Source organism: Dreissena polymorpha, chromosome 10 (genome assembly GCF_020536995.1).
Source record: "Dreissena polymorpha isolate Duluth1 chromosome 10, UMN_Dpol_1.0, whole genome shotgun sequence".
NCBI lineage: Eukaryota > Metazoa > Mollusca > Bivalvia > Myida > Dreissenidae > Dreissena > Dreissena polymorpha.
The window spans coordinates 7,279,680-7,299,036 of record NC_068364.1 but is presented as its reverse complement, the minus strand read 5'-3'; the positions used below and the strand labels follow the sequence as shown (position 1 = coordinate 7,299,036).

The following is a 19,357-nucleotide window of genomic DNA, read 5'->3' as shown; positions in this document are numbered from 1 at the left end:
AGTTTTATCCTCAATTATTACCAGAATTTGCTTTTAAAATGGGAATATACAGGATTATTTGGTAATGCAAAGAGACAGGTAACAAATGTATTGGAGAATTGATCAAGTCGTTATTTTTATTTGACATGCCTATGCCAGAAAGGGTTAAAACAATTAAAAAAATATATTGTCATCAATTCTTTTTACAGCTGTTTTTTTCTTTCACAGTCACCAAATAATGTCATTTACATATGGATTTATATATAAATAAACATATGGTGGGGGCAACCCACCCTAACTCACTTCTTACTGGCTCCGGGGCTTCTGAAAATAATTATGTGGAAAGCACTAAGCCAATGCTTTCTTGAGGCCAATATATTAGCAGATGGCTAAATTAGCCAATGAAAACTTAAGCCATGGAAACACATGAACATGACAAAGAAACATGTTCTGTGCTTTCAGCAAAAGGAATACTTAAAAAAACAACTAATGTGTAATGAAAACATTGGTTCCAATTTCATCTGTTACCTGCTGATAGTAGATCAGGGTGAATGAGTGCCACACCCACTAGGAAGGTGAACAGTTTCCTCTCTGCTTCCCACTCCAAGTCTTGTGCCTTCAGCCACCTGCAGTGACCAGACATCACTGTCAAACTGTGACCAGACATCACTGTCAAACTTTACAGCCTCGCTCTGTGAAAGTGGAGCTTGATGCATGTGCCTAAAGTGTCGCCCCAGAGTAACATTTGCAGTCCCCACAGGCTAATCAGGGACAGGACTTTCCACTTGTATGGACTTTTTTCATTTACAATGATGTGTGTCCTCAACAACAATCAAGTATAGGCGGAAAGTGTCGTCCCTGATAAGCCTCTACGGACTGCTAATCTAATCTGGGAAGGCATGTTACACACGTACATTGTTTATGGTTTGGATTGTCTTGTTTACATTATGTGTTTTACTTTTAATTTTTGGCAAAAGAAAAGAAGATCTGATATCATACCTTGGATGTATTTTTCTAAATGTTACAGCGTACATTTTTTGTATTTAATAAGAACAACATTTTTATGGAAGCGTGACATTATGTTACATCACATCAGAAAGGACATTGAAATCATGAAGGTCTCAAACATGTTGTTCTTACAAATTTAAAACTTAAGTACACAGACACAAAAGGCTTTTGTTACTGTCCGCAGTATTATACTAACAGTTAATGATTCATACCTGACCGCCTTTGCAAACAGCTTTGATAAACTTTCTATGTCCTACAAAAGACAAAATTAGAAAGAATTAACATGAAATTTAGTTTTAACCCTTTTATTTCAGAATAATCTCATATTGCCCGATGCTAATTGAGAATATATTAGGTCCATTTTTTGAGAAGGAGTATTACTTGCGTCTCTAGAATTTATCTTGCTAACGATTCCAGATTGGGAATCAAACCAGGGACCTCCTAATCCTTGGCTGCTACCTTAATCCAATATGTCATAGTGGTTTTTAAGATGAAAACAGTTTCCTTCGATGACTTGACACATAATGCACGATGATGACACAAGTTGTCTTGCCAAACCATGTTGAGAAAATGTGAAATTTCAAAATTTCAGAAAAACGTAACAAACATCCTGCACAAAATCAGAACATGCTTAAAGCAACCGTTCATAAGAAATGACTTTGCAGAAATTTCTTCCTATAAAAATATAACAGAAATATTATACACTGCAAAATACTATGCACCCCGTTTTGAATCCTATGTACACAAATGTATATTTTAATTTCAATGTCAAGCATTTCATGGGAACAGGCATGTAGCAAATTTTACACACAAAAAAGGAACAAAATACGCCCTAGTATGGTACCTGACACATCCAGAGATGGATTGGACTGGGAATTTTCTCGTTCAGTTTAGCGAGCTCTGGATCAAACTTCTTGTCTAGGGGGAAAACCTCTTGAAGGATTCTCTCACAAAGCAGGCATTCCTTGATCCTGCCTCGATCTCGCACCATCACTGCATTGATCAGGTTGAAGATCAGCCCAGAAGGCAACCTGCCAATAACAAGAGAAGGGCTGTCTTACCATGTACTATGTGGACCATTATTAAACATCATTGTATCTGAAAATTTAAGTCAAAATCATGCAGTTTCCCTAAAACTGATCTTACACTGGCGTTTCCTCCCCATTATGAAATGTTTTAATTGTTATTGTGTTTTTAAAGGGATCTTTTCACGCTTTGGTAAATTGACAAAATTGAAAAAAGTTGTTTCAGATTCGCAAATTTTCGTTTTAGTTATGATATTTGTGAGGAAACAGTAATACTGAACATTTACCATGGTCTAATATAGCCATTATATGCATCTTTTGACGATTTTAAAACCTAAAAATTATAAAGCGTTGCAACGCGAAACGATTGAATAATTTAGAGAGTTCTGTTTTTGTCGTTAAATTTTGTGAAACTACGAAGATTGCTTATATAAGATATAAAATACGTCAAGTATGTGTACTCGGCGGAATAGCTCAGTAGGCTAAAGCGTTTTTAATTCAGGACTCTGGCAGAACTCCAGGGGTCACTGGTTCGAAACCTGCTCCGGGCAATGTTCTTTTCCTTTTTTTAATTTTATTCTTGATTTTTTACTGAAGCCTTTACGATCCAATGTTTACATTTATCAATAGAAAGCATTTAATGAATGAATTAAAAAATGCCAAAATCTGTGAAAAGGCCCCTTTAAATAAAAAAATAAAAAAACTATTTCCACAAACATCGGACCAAATTGTTTTGATCCATCCGTAGTTGGTAATTGTATAATTTGATTAATAAATGTTCACGGCCCAAGTACTTTTTCCTAAAACTTTTTAAAGTTATTTGGCAGACTGAGGCATTTTGGCAAAGGCACATAAACATTTTTTGTAATGTAGAACACAAAACATTCTAATAATCAATAATTAATCTGTTACCGTGTCGACGTTTCTTTTGCTTGGAGGATGAAAAACAATTGGCGCATGAGTGCTGTAGCTTCTGAAGACTTCTCAGGCACACCAAACAATGCAGTGAGGCTGCTGCAAATCTTCCCCACATCTTCTTCAGATGTTTTTCTGTTAAAGATTCAAGAGACTTTTATATCAGTTTTATTTACAAATTTTAGTATTACAAGCAACGGACATATTTTAGGATACAAAGAAATAATTTTGAAAATGTGTCCATTCTTATTTCATGTATTACTTGTCAAACAATTTGCATAGCTATTTCTTAGATAAAATTCAAGGCAGCATTTGATTGCCAAAAGATCATACTTACGTGCAGGTCGAACTTTTTAACATCTACCCATATATTTATTCATACAAGTTTGACAAATATTTGCAAACTCCAAGAGGTCAAGATTCTAAAGAAAAGACAAAATAAATTATTTGGTACAAAATAATGATTTCATAATTAGTTATAAATCGGACAAATAAGTGTTAAAAAAGATTGCTTTGTGATTATTTACACATACAGATTCATAAGCATTTGAAGGGGATTAGAGTCCGCAAATCTGACAGGTTTAATATCGGATACTGGGTAGACCATATTTAATATATGCTATACTCAAACTTGATGCACTCAAATTGTAGGAGTGGTTTGTTAATAGGGGACACTAAAGGAATAAGTGATGCTTAATTTAAGACAAAGCTCGAACAGCAATTTTTGTGTGATCTTTTAGAACCTACGTAGTTTTTTACGAATAACGAGACAAAAAGTGTCATAACAGGACGCTGGGACTAACACCCAAAAGCAGGACTGTCCCGCAGAAAGTGGGACATTTGGCATGTATGAATGAAGGGAATAAAATAAGTGAAAGCTGAACTGAAACCACTTCTCCTTTAATTTGCCTCACTCCTACTAATTTCAACTGAAGAAGTCACTTCTCTCTCTAGGCTGAGCCATGTGTCAATGGCCAAATCAACATCATTTGTGAAATGATAATCTTGAAGTATTTTATGGTTATGTGACTTAAAACCCATGTGCTCTTTCCTTTTGTGTGAAAAAAGAAAGAATTCTGTGTATTTCAACCTCTCTTGTGTCTGTTTTATGAACACTCAATACTTTTTATATAAAGCTAAGAATTAATAGCATAAACATAAATATTTTGACAATTCGTCAGCTGGTTTACATCTTATTGATTAAAAAAGCCACATGGAATTGTAAATTACAAAATTTGTGATTTGTAACCTGACAAAAACATTTGAAGACTTTGGATACAGGGTTAGCATCTGAAACCAGGTCTAGACAGTGCTATAAAACCTGTTTTCACTTATATTTCTGTAGCTAGTTAAATTTAGCTTTGAAAGTTCTGATGCAATGCACAAAGCAGTCACAGATAGAAGTACAGTCAGGTTTTACATTTATGTCAAATTTCAGGGACTCTAGTTAATAATTTTCTGGGGTCCTGTCAATAAAAATGGGGGTCCAAATATAACTTAGTGATATTAGTAGTATAGCACTCCTGTCATTCACATGTGCATGGTCCTTTATTTATGGCAAGTATTGTTTGCTTGTTTTTGCTGTGAATTTGTTGTTTTTAGCATACTACATTGGAAACATGATATTGTAGCAGCGAATGTATGCTTAAATATGCTGGCTGTGTCAAAGTCAATGAGTCAAAAGTATAGTAATCCATTATTTACCAGTATGTAAACAATAGCAAAGATTTAACACACACCTATAAAATTAAAGATTGTTTTTATTTTTATAGTTTAATCTTGCTTGCCAGATAATAAGCTATTGTAACCTCAGTAAGTAATAAGTAAGTAGCTCACATTTACGCAAGGTAATCTCAATTCGGGACTTTGCACCTAGCAACAGTAGATGCGCTATAACAAGATTGGTCGATAAATCAACAAGCGAGACAACTTGTACAGCCTTCTTTCAGAATTTCTTGTTGATATTACGAGAACCAAATTGAAATATGTCAAAATGATTGTTTGCCCATGGGACGCAAATTAACAAATATGACGGGTCCCGACTGGCATTTTATGCGTATTTGACGCAGATATCGCGTCCCGTAAAACCCTGAGAGTTGTTTATGCACAAAGAGTAAAAAGACAAAAAAGTGCATTTCTTAAAAATGCGATAATGAGACTCAAAACAATCACAAAAGGTTGTGTCTAGCCTAGGTTCGTTTTTCTATTAACGTAATTTTGATGTAAATAAAAAAATGTCACAACATACGTGATGCATTTTCTATTGTAACATTGTCTTAACTAATGAGGTGTGTTGTGTTCAAATCTAAAGTTTTCTTACCGCGCTTGCAAATGAAGTTTATCTATCAGGGCAAGAGACATATCCGCATTTGTTATTATTTGCGATTTTTACAGCTGTAGGCAATTGTGAAAGAGCACCTGCCAGAACTAAACAACGGACATGCGCATAGAATTGTTTCCATTAGCAACACATGGCAGCAGTTGATTCCCCATAAAAACAAGTAAGCTGTCAACAATTTTTCTAACTTTTGATATACTTTACAATGATATATATTATTGATCATGCATACAGTGCTTTGCATAAGTCTGTTTGACTGACGAACATCTTTAAAAATTGTATTCATTTAGATATCAAGAACTGCAAAGGCATGACTTGTTTAACATGTTTAAGTTAACTTTCAGTTGTTGAACATTGCAGTTGAAAGAAACAGAATGTGTCATTGCATTTAAATAAATTCCAGTCTCTTTATGGTATCATGAACACGTGGACATGAAATATAAAATCATCTGCACTGCCACTGGTTCCTGAGTTTATAAAATAACTTTCTGCACTTTTTGTTACTAGACTTGTAACAAAGTTTTAAAGGCTGTACATTGTTTATCATAGTGGGGACAGTCAATACAGTATTCTTAAGTTAGGTTTGCTTAGCACAAATTATATGTGTCCTGTAGGATTGAAAATCCTTATTTGAAAGCTGTAGATGCGTGCCAATGAGAAAGTTATAAAAAATTGCTTTTTGTCTTATAATATGGTTCTGTGGTCTATTACCAGTGGATACCTATTTCCGGTGATTTTGTTAACATTAAGAACAAATCTCTAATGATGACATAGCACTCATGTGCTCCGAGTATTTTGTTTACCTTTGAAAATAAAGACAAATACGTGCAGCACTAGAAATGGTGCGGCAGAGGCCGACGCGTATCCCCATGCCGCATGTTTGTTAGTAAAATGAGTGAAAATGTGTGACCCGGCCCCTACCCAACCCCCATAACTTTTGACTCTGGGGTTAGATCAAAATTCCAAATAGTGCACTGTCACACATATGCTCATAGCTACCATGATGTGTGTAAGTTTCAAGGTTCTAGTGCTAATAGTGTAGGAGGAGATAGTGGCCAGAACGGACGGACGGACAGACGGCTGAGATAACCACATAATCCCCACGCTTTTCGTAAAGCGTGGGGATAATAAATGAGGAAAAGTCAGATATAATTTCATATCAAAATCTTACTACAACTACAATAATCCAAATGTATTCGAAATGTATTCATATTCAATACAAGACACTGTGGATCATGTCTTTAACATATTGGTATTATTCTTTAAATTTAGCAATTGACAGGAAGTGTGAGTCTGCATATATGTATCAGTAAACAATCATTGTTCCCTTTGCATTTTTGGCAAATGTTTTATAAAAGTACACAAGCTGCAATTGGTTCACATTGTCGTGTGGTTAAACTTGGATAGTTAGGATCATTGATAGTCTTCTAATAGTATATGGTCATTTTGTGTGTACAATTTAAAGTTTACATTTGTATGCTCCCCCAAAATTTATTTTGGGGATAGCATATAGTCGCCGCTTCGTCTGTCCTGGACTCAGTGGGTCCGTGTGTCCGTCCGTGCTCAATTTTGTCCCGGCTATTTCTCAGCAACTAATGACCGGAATTCAATGAAACTTTATGGGAAGCTTCACTACCAAGAGGAGATGTGCATATTATCAGCGGGTTCTGGTCGGATGATTTTTCAAAGAGTTATGGCCCTTTGAAATTTTCCATTGACTGTACATATAGTGCAATTCTTGTCCGGGCTATTTCTCAGCAACTAATGACCTGAATTCAATGAAAATTTATGGGAAGCTTCACTACCAAGAGGAGGTGTGCATATTATCAGCGGGTTCTGGTCGGATGATTTTTCACAGAGTTATGGCCCTTTGAATTTTTTCCATTGACTGTACATATAGTGCAATTCTTGTCCGGGCTATTTCTCAGCAACTAATGACCTGAATTCAATGAAACTTTATGGGAAGCTTCACTACAAAGAGGAGATGCTTATTATCAGCGGGTTCTGGTCGAATGATTTTTCACAGAGTTATGGCCCTTTAAATTTTCTATAAAAAAATTCCCCCCAACTACTGTGCCCTCAAGACGTTTCCTTTTATCTGAATATATAGTGCAATATTGTGACAAAAAATTCTTTGGGGAGCATCACCCGTCTCCGACGGTTTCTTGTTATTATTCTGTTATGGTTTTATACATTTTGACACTTTGAAAATGTAGTAGACCAATCAGGCAAATAAGACAAATTGAGCTTGTCCAACATCATTTTCTCTTGTCATGACAAGCTGCAAGTGGAATTTTACTCACCTGGATGTGTACATTGGTGAGAACCAGCCACGCAAGTAACTCAAATTATAGAGCGCCATGCTATTGTTCTTGCGTTCTTAGGTTCCACACCTGCGTGATGCAGACTTTTACTTAACTGGGTCCAGAAGTATAATGAAGAAGGCCCCAGAGGCAATATTGCGCCATTCTCCTAAAAAACTTTATCTGTCAGGTTTCATAAATGTTATTTTGACAAGAGATCATGTTAACGCACATTATTCCGCTATGCATGATCATCTGTTTTACAGAATCCCATGAAATTGACACATTGATGAAAAGATAAATCTACAAAATGGAGATAGTTTATGTTTATACCAAGAAGCGGGCAGAGTTTGGTCGACAATGCAACTTCACAGACCGGTCTGCAGAGCTTCATGTGGACATTGTGCCAGATCCGACTTTGGCAGAAAATTTCATTGAAAGAAACCCAGTAGACAGTGGAATACAATGTGTTCAAGAGATGTCCGAACATGAGGTGAGTATTTTAAGAAACAAAATTCTGCAATAATTCAACTTGCAAGTTTATAAAAGGTAAAAGGGTAAAAATTATGGATATTTGACCAATTGGCATACCAAACGATCTCTTAAAAATGCATTTTAAGAAAAAAGCATCTGGTTAATCTTTAAAAGAAAATAATTTTGCACTGATAGCTATATGAAGACTTACATATTCTCCCTCAAACTCAGAGCTGAAACAATCCTGTTAAACACAAAGCTGAGCATGATGTTTAAACTCATCTACAAAAATTAAGAAATAGAAACTCAAAATTGAGTCAGAATATTGTTTTAAGAACGCTTGTGATACTGGGCTCCAGACAAACCACACAATAATCTTACCCTGTGATATGTTACACAGATCAATACAGAGAGATTTGAGACCGGGTCCAGAGGTATCAACCACACAGAAGGTGGTTGGCCCAAGGATGTGAATCCACAGGAAGTAGAGCAGGTCTCAAGATACAGGAAGAAGGTGGAGAAGGACGAGATATACGTCAACACAATCCAGCAGCTGGGAAGCGTGAGTAGTGTTTTCTATCATGTTTAGGGGGGTATGGTGTTTACGCTATAGAATTCAAATCAAGATGTCCTGGCTGGTGTCATGGAAAAAAAAAATGCTTTAGTTTTGCCCACCTGTATTCATTTTAACTGATAAGAAATCCAGAAAGGTTTGTATATGTGATGTATGATTGGTGCTTTTCACATAAAATAACAAAGCTAGGGATCTATTCTTTTAGAGCTACCCCGGTAGGATATCAATTCTGTTCTCTTTGTCTTCAGACAAACTAATGACCTCATTTCAAATAAATGTTTGCATATTCAAGGGCTCTAAACAATTTATTATCAAATTATTTGGTTAGTGACATATTTCTAAGGGATTATTTGTATTTTCTTCACAGATTCACCCTTGGCTGTCTTTTCTTCCTTCTGTCTGTCCCACTTTTTTGTGTTGCGTATAAATACAATATTATTGCTGCTAGAGGGATGGAAATTTGCAAATTCATTGACCAGCATGTTAAGTTTCGATACTTTCTACATGATGGGAGCTATATTTTTAACTCATGTTGCACGATACCCAAAAAGTATTGCTGCTACAGGGCTGATACTTTACAATCATATTACTGTAAACAAAGTGTTAAATTGAAGACCTTCATATTTTGCTTCAGTTTGTTGAGAAGAAAATGGGATTTTGAGACAAAAACAGTTTGTGGGGGCATTTGCATCCTGAACACACATTTCTAGTTAAGAAATGTTTTGTAAAAAGCCTTCACGGTTATATTGCATGTATACATTTTTTTTACTTTCCTTTTCTCCAGATTATGGAACACACTATTAAACAAAACAATGCCATAGACATATATGAAGAATACTTTGAAAATCTCCAACTGGATGAAGTGGAGGATACACCATCTGCCAAAACTATCAACGTCTTCAGGTATGAAACGGAAAAAACATGTTTAGAGTTGCTCTAAATATAATTATCCTTTTTTATTTTCTTCAGGATCCTGATTTTAAAAAAACTTAAACTTAGAAAGGTTTTGCCTATATGCTATTTAAAGCACTTGTAATATCAGATTGTTGTGTAGTATACACCAAGGCTCGACACTAACGGTGGTCCATTGACCCGGGGTCAGTAAAAAATAGGGAGGACCAGTGAAACTAGAAATTTGGTTGATCCGTCGGACCAGTTAAAAATCCTGGCCAGCTTATTGTGACATACTGGTGGAAAGCCATTTTCATCAATAAAACATCTTTATATTTTCATAATAAACCGATCATTTCATCGTGATAATTTTATGGGCGACTCGAGACTGCCATAAAAATAGCAACATATTGGAAATTCCAATTTTTCTAAATGCCTGGATGACAAAAACCCGTTGTTGTATCAAAAAATAGATTTGCGTTCCGCAAAAGTCTCCGGATCGATACACAAATTAACATAAAATTCGAAGCGTTCGGATCTAGAATTTAATGAACAAAATGGTATTTATTGTTTTGAAAAAGCAGCAAAAATCAGCATTTTATCGATCTTATTATCATCAGAATATACGTTGTTTATCGTTCGAATTTACACTGGAGGGCCCCGAATAATGTGTTGATATTTCCGGAGAGTAAACATGCGTATTTTCAAGATAATAAGTTTTCGCGATGTGGAATTTTATTTCGGGGGTGGTTGAACCTCCACCTAGAAAACCTAAAACTAATGAAGAGATCGAAGCTTTAAATTTAGGTAAAATAACAGAGAAATTGTGGGACCACTTGAAATCTTGGAGGACCAGTAATTTCTGAAAGCTGCTGGTTCTTTGGGTCAGTAGGTAAAAAAAGTTAGTGTCAAGCCCTGTACACAAAAAACAGTGATAATACTGATAGTAACTAAATCCCTTGTCAATGTAGGCCTTGAGAAAGTGGAGTTTCACCTCTTTATTATGTTGATATTTACTTTATACTTCATCACTACAATATAGTCTTAATTAAGAGTCAAATATACTACATGATAAAAAAAGAAATGAATGTTGTGCAACCATGTACTAATGTAGAAAATGAGAGAGTAAGTAAAAAAAATCCCCATAAAAGGAATACGGCGCAAAAATTCCCCCTCATGAGGGATGTGGGTGGCTTCCCCTCTTTGCCAGAGAGGGCCCTGCTTGTATGGGGAGGTAATGGGTGTTGGTGTTTGTGTCAACAACATATAGAACTCAATAAAATCTGTTTCATTCAATCAACTATTCAATATTTATCTGTTGCCATAAAATGATGGCAATAGTTCATCTTAAAAATCTAACTTTACAGATTTTTAAAAAGAATTTTATTAGTACTTTTTGAAGATGTTACTTCTGTTACAACTTCTGACATTTCATGGGTAAATATGACAGTGGTTCTTATCGAGGGGGGGGGGGTTGACTTATTTTTACTTGTGAAGATAACAAATTGATGGCATTCAATACTGATGTAATGTTCTCTATTTCCCCAGAGATCCAAATGAGATCAAAAGGACGTCCACTCACATCTCGTGGTTTCCAGATGGGCCCAGAAAGCTGGCTGTGGCATATTGTAACCTGGAGTTCCAGGGTTCATCCCCTGACACAAGCATGGACTCCTACATCTGGGATGTCGGTAAGCTATATGCTTCTAGATAGTTTCTCTCTCAGGCATGTCAGTTTTTGCCATCATCAAAAATAATATAAAAATAATGCCTTATGGTGTAAACTTCTTATGCTGTTTTATATCTTGTAAGAAATTAGCAAACATGCAAACTAAAGTGATGTAATTTGATTTATTTTCATGATGTCATTTTATTTTTTCTTTGTTTTTATTGATACCGACTACTTTTTAAAAATCTGTTACAAAATGTATGTCTTTCTTACCAAAAGTCACAGTTGCAATATGTTGTATTGATTGGACTGTCTGATTTGCTCAAAGTGATCAATTTTTAAACAAACCTTTTTGATGCCGTAAAAATGAAAAAAGCTTAAAATGTTCGTGGCTTCCCCTGGCTAAATAAAATATGTGGCCAACAATTTAGCCAAATTTTATAAACTGTACCCAAAGTTTATTTCAGACTGATCATAACTTAAGTAAGTCTAGTTATTGAATTAACTTATTTGATCTGAATTTGGTAAAAGGTTTTTACGTAATGGAACCCAAAAGGACATCACAAAATTAAAAAAACACAGGCACACATGTGTATCTTTGATTTTTACAGAGAATCCAAACAAACCAGAGATGACGTTGAAGCCAGTGTCCCCACTCGTGTGTCTGGAGTACAATCCCAAGGATTCTCATGTCCTCCTGGGTGGATGCTACAATGGACAGATTGGTGAGTGCAATATCGGAAATATCTTTGGGCCATGTCTTCTCATATTACAACAAATAAGTTTACAGCCAAATTTATAGTTCACAACAAATTGACATTTTTGACAAATATATTCCAATTTTTTTTTTTTAACTTGTGTGAAAGAAGAGGAAATTAAAAGCAATATTAAAATCAACTTATTTAAGCTGTTAGTATTTAGGCTGAGAAATAATGATAATTAAAGAAATCGCACTTGTAATTTAAATGTGTGTTAGGTGTTGATTTAGATAATGCTACCTGTTATCAAAATCTGTTAAAACCAGTTTGCCTGCACTGTTACTTGTTTCCACCATGCAATTTCAGACTACTGTGGCATTAGCTCTTTTTATACTTTGTGGGTTAGGGACAATGCTCATAGTTCACTTTGTATTCACTAAATTAACTGCATTCAACTTATCACATACATGTAGTATTATCTCTATCATCAACACTTAAACACAGATCGTTCATCAATTGTTTTCTGCCTACAGCCTACTGGGATGTCAGAAAGGGCTCCCAGCCAGTGGAGATGTCCCCTATAGAACACAGCCATCGGGACCCGGCCTACAAGGCAATCTGGATCACATCCAAGACGGGAACCGAGTGCTTCTCTGCATCCTCAGATGGCCAGGTCCTCTGGTGGGACATTAGGAAAATGGGAGAACCCACTGAGAAACTTATCCTTGACCCCACAAAGAAACAAGATCCTACAAAAGCACTGGGTGCCATGTCCTTAGAATATGAATCTACTATGGTATGAAGCGTCTTTTTTATTCAAATATTTAAACAAAAACTATGTTGGCGGAAGCATTACCCTGAAATGTTTGGAATATTTTTTTTTGATAATATCAAAACATAAAATCACAATATATTTATTAATATAATTATATTTGTTGGTCCTGGCATCTTCTGATACTGAAAGGTTTATAGTTATTGGCCTGGGAATAATAGGTTATTATCCCCCGCCATCAGCAGAGGGATATTGTTTTGGCGTTGTCCGTACGTCCGTCTTTCCGTCCGTCCGGAGCCATATCTTGGAAGTGCTTTTGCGGATTTCATTGAAACTTGGTATGAGTATATATATGGACAAGAGGATGATGCACCCCAAATGGCATTGTACACCATCTGTTAATAACGGAGTTATGGCCCTTTGTATCTTGAAAATATGCTTTTTTGAGTGTCAAATATAACATTTTTGTGTCCAGAAGCATATTGGTGGGGGGTATCAATTCAACGAATTTGCTTGTTCCTATAAAGATATATTTCAACCAACGTTAATGATGCTTCTTACAAAGCTTTGATACTTGCATGTATGCTTTCAATGAAAACTGGAAACAGACCCACATCACCTGACCTCATTTTGACCTTGACCTACTTTTGGACTAATTCAGAAGGTGCAAGGTTGTTCCAGAGTAAAATGTTTCTTATAACATCAATACCTCTTTCTTCAAAGCTTTGATACTTGCATGGTTGTTGTCAATGAACACTCTCGACACAAATCACGTGACCTCATTTTGACCTTGAAATTAAAAAATGAATGGACAAATTTACAACAAGTAATCCATCCAAAGTCTTGGTTACCCTAAAACAATTTGGCATTACATCACTTACGATTCCTTCTAAGCTTTGATACTCACATGGATTATGCCTTTGACTTCTTCCCACATCACCTGACTACATTTTGACATTGTAATAGACTTACTTGTTGACCAAAAATTATTAAATACTGAACAGACTTCCACCTTGGACACATGCGTTTTTTGAACGCAGCATCTTGTCCATAATAGAAAAGCAACATATAACTGTGAGTTTTTGTTGCTTTAGAAATACGTAAATAATAACACTGTTTAATTTTGCTAAATATTTTTCAATTCATTTCTTATTTGAACAGAAAGATAAATAAGAAATTACAGTGAGTATTATCTGTCGAAAGTAATTTTGGGTTTATGCCATTTGTTACCTTTCCATTCCAGCCAACAAAATTCATGGTGGGTTCAGAGCAGGGTTCTGTGATTGCGTGTAATCGTAAAGCAAAAACTCCAGCAGAAAAGATCGTAGCAATATACCCAGGTCATCTGGGGCCAGTGTACTCGTTGCAGCGTAACTCATTCTTCCCTAAGAACTTCCTCAGTGTGGGTGACTGGAAGGCTAGGATCTGGAGCGAAGACATCCGAGAATCTTCCATCATGTGGACTAAGTAAGGCTGGGAATGTCTTTTAGTGTAAACCTTACTTTACAGCTCCATTACAGTCATTCCACAGACTTGGGCTTTATGAGACACTATTAGGTATATGTCTTGGGTAGAACCAGTACATTGCACCTAAATATAAAATATGAGAACCCACCCTAAGTAATGGAGAAATTGAACTTGAGAGCTCCTCATATTGCTAGGTGAACAAAATATCTGCAACTCCTGCATATTGTCTTTTCATAAGCTTATATGAATTATCTTCCTTTCTTTGATTTCCTTATTTTTAAAGCCAACATAAATCAAAAATTAAAACTTGACTTTAAAAGATCTATTAAAACGTCAAGTGTTCATGTAAATCTAGTAAATTGGAAGGGTATTTACTATCTCCGATATGTTTTTAAAATCACACCATTGTTGAATTTTGCTATAGTAGGGCCAACATTAACCTAAAATGTTTCTTTTTAAGAAATACATTTCCTATTTGTTTGTTCAGTTATCAATTAACAAGAATAAAGTTTCCTTGCTTATTTTATATTCATTAATTATAATTAATTAAAAAAAAAAGTTCTATTATTTTGGCATAAAGATATACATGACATAATTCTTTTCATACAGTTTGATTGCATTGGTATTCAAGCAGACAGATTGAAACCATATTCTAAAGCATCCTCCCTGCTTCTTAGAAATTGATTTGTTTCCGTACACATTTAGTGTCATACAGACATGTGTAATTTTGTCTACTCCTCCCTTACAGACAGTACCAGTCATACCTCACTGACGGTTGTTGGAGTCCTGTGCGTCCGTCTGTGTTTTTCATTACTAAGATGGACGGAACACTGGATGTCTGGGACATCATCTTCAAACAGAACGACCCCACTCTCAGTCTTCAGGTAGTATTGATGACAACTTGTGCTACAAGCAATCTCACTTATCAAGTGAACATTAAAACATGCATTCTGGGTTGGTTGACCTAAGAGTAACAATTTTACAAAATTTAATGCATTTGTGTATTCAATAGCAAATGCTGAATATATGCTTTCAAAAACTTACATTAAACACAAATATTCCTTGGATCCAGCAAATTATAATTTAATGTCCCCAGACAAGCGGTGACACAATATGGCTAAGCATTGAAGAGGTTCAGACATCGTAACCATGATTTTCTTTGTTGTAAATTTCATAACAAATGTATAGTATGGCTGCATAGCTTTCTTAAAGCTTTGCCTGGGGCAAACTTTTATTTATCTAATTTTTCTATACATCAAAATGTTGCCAAACACATTTTCCTTATGTCAAAATTTGCTTATTATAACTTTTTCATTGGCTGATTTGGTGGATGGCAGAGTAAAACCGTTAATATTGCTAATGTCTTGCACCTCTGCTATTTAGGTATGTGATGAGCCATTACACAGTCTGCGAGTTCAAGACCAGGGCCGACTGGTGGCATGTGGATCACACACCGGAACCACCACACTGTTGGAACTCTCTGACAGTCTGTACACACTGCAGAGGAACGAGAAGAACTTAGTCACAGCTGTGAGTGAAGGTTCACATTTTTATGTCTCCCAGTCTTTACTGGGACATATTGTTTTTGCCCTGTTTGTTGGTTTGCGTCAAACTTTAACATTTGCCATAACTTTTGCAATATTGAAGATAGCAACTTCATATTTGGCATTTATGTGTATCTCATGGAGCTGCACATTTTGAGTGGGGAAAGGTCAAGGTCATCCTTCAAGGACAAAGGTCAAATATATGGGGGGACATAGTGTTTCACAAACACATCTTGTTAAAAATGAAATTTAGCCATTTTATATAAAACCTGTATGTGTGACATCAGTGGTGACATAAGGCAAATCAAACTATAAATCATGTAGTTTTTTAAACACATTTAGATTCAGAAGGAACTATTCATAAGTGAAACAAATCATACATATAATATGTAGTTTACAAAAGTTTTATAAGAAGGGCTCAAATAAAGTCATTGTTGAGAACCTTCCATGTTACATGTGAGACAACATAAATAATACTGTTCAATAGTTTCATTGCCGCTATGATAGTTTATTAGTATGTGTATTCTTAAGTGTCTGGTTTACGTTATGTAATGTTATTTTTGTTATACAGAGTTACGTGACAGAAACTAATATGCATACTATAGCATGAGACAATGTACTTGTGTATAAGGCTGAATAAACTGTCTGTCTGTCTATCATAAAGAGATTCCGTTTTGTAAAGAAAACTTCCACCGCTCCAAAAACAGTGCGACTACTCCTTGTTGTTAACGTTCAAATACATCTTAACAACAAATGTTTCAAAGCTTTATATATTATTTGTATAGATGCTCCTGAAAGAATAAGTGTCCTGGGCCAAGTATTCACAAATCTCAGACAAAGCTGAACTTAACTCAAGAAGACATTACTAGGGAGTAGCATGTGACTAAAGGAATTTTAAAAGTTTGATAAATCTCAAGATCATTCCTTTCACAATCTTTTTGCATATCCTTGAAATGTTTGTGACAAGCGTATGCATGAATTCTTCAGATGTTTGAAAGGGAAACTAGACGAGAGAAGATTCTTGATACGCGACACAGGGAGATGAAGATCAAGGAAAGAGCAAAAAGCTCTGCAGATGGTGGCAAAGAAAAGGTAAGTTAGTGTTCTATTTGAGCGTCACTCTGTGAAAAGTGTGTTAAATGAATGTGCATAAACTGCTGTCCCAGATTGGCCTGTGCAGTCCACCTAAACTGGATTTTAGCTAAGAAGACACTTTCTTTAAATGAAAAATATAGTACAAGTGGAAAGTGTTGTCCCTAATTAGCCAGACCAGACTGCACAGGCCAATTTGGGACAGCACTTTAAACCATTTAAACTTTGATCCATTAAACCCCCATTTCAATGAGCGAGGCACATTTGTATGAGATATGTACACATTATTAAATGGCCTCTGTCACCTTGATATTGGAGGCATACCGAGATAGGCCTGCCTGCCTCTAAGTCGGTCCGTTTGTCTTTACTCGTGTGACAGGTTAAGATTTAAAAGTTTCATATTGTTGCAACACTGCTGGATATTGACATTTTGTTGAAACGCAGTAAAACAAATCAGGACAAATGACAACAAAATCATGGGATTCAACAAATATTTTAGCCTTGCTAACGTTCCAATCCTATAAACTTAAGATGCCTGTAACTTCTGTTGTCAAACACATTCTTGAATAAATATGTTTAAACCAACAAATATTTTTACCAGTCTGGTCGGATTTCCTTATATTTATAGAACCAAAGATGCTATTTTACGAATCTATTAATCCTTTGTTAAATAGCCAGTTAGATTCCATTGATATGATATGAATAGTGTTGCAACAGAGAGTATTCACACCTTACCAAAGCAGCATTTGATTGACAGCGATAGCCAATTGTCAACAGACAGCCAAAAATCTTGCCACATAAGTGATACTTTGGGATTATAATAAGCCATTAACAAACAATGCACCATTGTTAGAACTGTGAATAAAGTAGTTTCCTGGGAAAAAGGTTTTTGAAAGCAAAGTTGTTCTCTCTTTGAGGAGATCATAAGATTGCAAAATCATTTCCTCTTTGAGGATCGAGGTTTTGGAATAAAAAGTTGTTTAGGAGGTGAAGATCTTTTTTCACCCTTTACCACTTAAAAGCAAACTGGAAATGGCCATGTGCAAACAGCATAAAACCAGAATAGCCTGCAAGTAACTCGCAGTCTCTTCAGACATTATACTGTTTGCTGCTCATCAGTATCTAAGGTTTGGAGTTGAAGCTTTGAAACTTGAATCTAGTAAGAAAGGACTAAAATTCAATTTAACTTTCTAAGGGACTACAAATGCCTTAAAATACATATCTAAGTGGTAAAGGGTTAAGTCTGATGGCAAGCTGTGTTCTCCCTTGCAGGAGGAGGAGGGTGGAGAGGCAGCCCTGGATGAGGAGGATCTCTACGCCAAGGCAGAGAATGAGTTCTGGAGCATCATCAACCAGGAGAAGAAAAACATCGAGAAAAAGAAAGAGGCTGACATGGACAAGGCTGATCCTGGAAAGGTATATTGATTTTGTATGGCGTGATTCCATTGACAATAGCAGTAGTAAGGAAAAGAATGGAAAAGTGGAATAATCTGGTAAAAATACAAACAATTTTGTACCATCTGTTTGACAGGTTGAGGTGTAAGTAGGCTTGATAATAAAGCCTACAGCATACCGACATTTATATAGAGCAGGTTGTTATAATTAACTAATGGCTTCGACAGGCTACACTGGTCAGTGGATATGTTGTCTTTACTGCAATCTTAAGATCCCCACTTGATAGCATTATCAGGATTTTAGGGTGTGGAAAAACATCAAGTATAGGCTCTGTCAAGAAAACTGACTTAAATGAATCTGTAAACGTACAGCTGTGAATGAATTAAATCCTGAAGGTTCAAACTAAGCTAATTTACTGCCAACTGCACTGGTTTTAATAAGGGGCCCATGAAATTTATAAAGTATCACATATCAAACTAACGTTCATTGGGTCATTGTTGACCTGAAATGGCTTGAAGTCAGCCGGGGATGACTAGAAGCCGATTCATGTCACCCTGGGGTGACAAGAAGCAGATTCATGTCACCCCAGATTCATGTCAAGCCGACTGGCTGACCAGAATCGGCTTGTAGTCACCCCAGCGTGACTTCAAGCCATTTCAGGTCGACAATGACCCAATGAGCCAAACTAACACATTTGATTCAGTTGATCTAATTTGCACATGCTTTTATTATTTGCAGCAGTCTCCCATACCTGAAGACGGGGACCAAGATCAAGGCGGGGAGAATTAAAATATGTAATAATACAAACACAAACATTCTGATGCACAGTGTGAAAACTATGTATGTGATGCAGACCAAGTGCAGCATTTAGCTTTTCTTAATAAATTATCAAACAATTATTGTAAGGTAGATTATTGTGAAAGGTTATGAATTACTTGTATTAATTCCAAGCGACATTCTTAAAACAGTGATTGAACACCCTAGTTAAGCCACATTTGCATGATTTTTCAAATGCAGAAAACTACACTAGATGTACTGAGCTTGTTGATGGCAAAATAGCATTTATTGTTTGTTTAAATAGAAAGAAACTAAATTTGTTTAGACTTTGACTTATTTCACTGTTTATTTTATAGATTTAAAACATATCCTAGAAGTTTCCTGCAGATATGTTGCAAAAAATGCTAAACAAACTACCTTGAGCATGATGCAGAAG

General features: G+C 35.8%; 2 protein-coding genes across 2 annotated transcripts in view; one reads left to right on the top strand and one right to left on the bottom strand.

Moving 5' to 3' along the window:
* LOC127847078 (AP-5 complex subunit zeta-1-like) overlaps positions 1-5,348 on the bottom strand; it is a 45,353-nt gene extending 40,005 nt beyond the window's left edge. The window contains 5 exon segments of the mRNA XM_052378674.1: positions 508-605; positions 1,200-1,240; positions 1,832-2,018; positions 2,925-3,062; positions 5,248-5,348. Coding sequence (XP_052234634.1) covers positions 508-605; positions 1,200-1,240; positions 1,832-2,018; positions 2,925-3,062; positions 5,248-5,288 — 505 coding nt within the window. The 5' untranslated portion in view covers positions 5,289-5,348.
* Positions 5,319-19,336, top strand: LOC127847080 (dynein intermediate chain 3, ciliary-like). Its single transcript, XM_052378678.1, has 13 exons — positions 5,319-5,428; positions 7,835-8,061; positions 8,443-8,604; positions 9,401-9,519; positions 11,056-11,198; positions 11,788-11,901; positions 12,408-12,670; positions 13,890-14,113; positions 14,862-14,997; positions 15,497-15,643; positions 16,645-16,749; positions 18,022-18,165; positions 18,883-19,336. The coding sequence occupies exons 2-13, from the start codon at positions 7,879-7,881 to the stop codon at positions 18,931-18,933; spliced, it is 1,791 nt and encodes a 596-aa protein (XP_052234638.1). The 5' UTR covers positions 5,319-5,428; positions 7,835-7,878; the 3' UTR covers positions 18,934-19,336.
* The last annotated feature ends 21 nt before the right edge of the window (positions 19,337-19,357 follow it).

What these genes read in the sequence shown, in the direction of transcription:
- LOC127847080 (XM_052378678.1), top strand. Translation starts at nt 7,879, where the DNA reads ATGGAGATAGTTTATGTTTATACCAAGAAGCGGGCAGAGTTTGGTCGA. An exon ending in AAAACTATCAACGTCTTCAG is followed by an intron (nt 9,520 to 11,055) that starts GTATGAAACGGA and finishes CTATTTCCCCAG; the next exon opens with AGATCCAAATGAGATCAAAA. An exon ending in ACCCCACTCTCAGTCTTCAG is followed by an intron (nt 14,998 to 15,496) that starts GTAGTATTGATG and finishes TCTGCTATTTAG; the next exon opens with GTATGTGATGAGCCATTACA.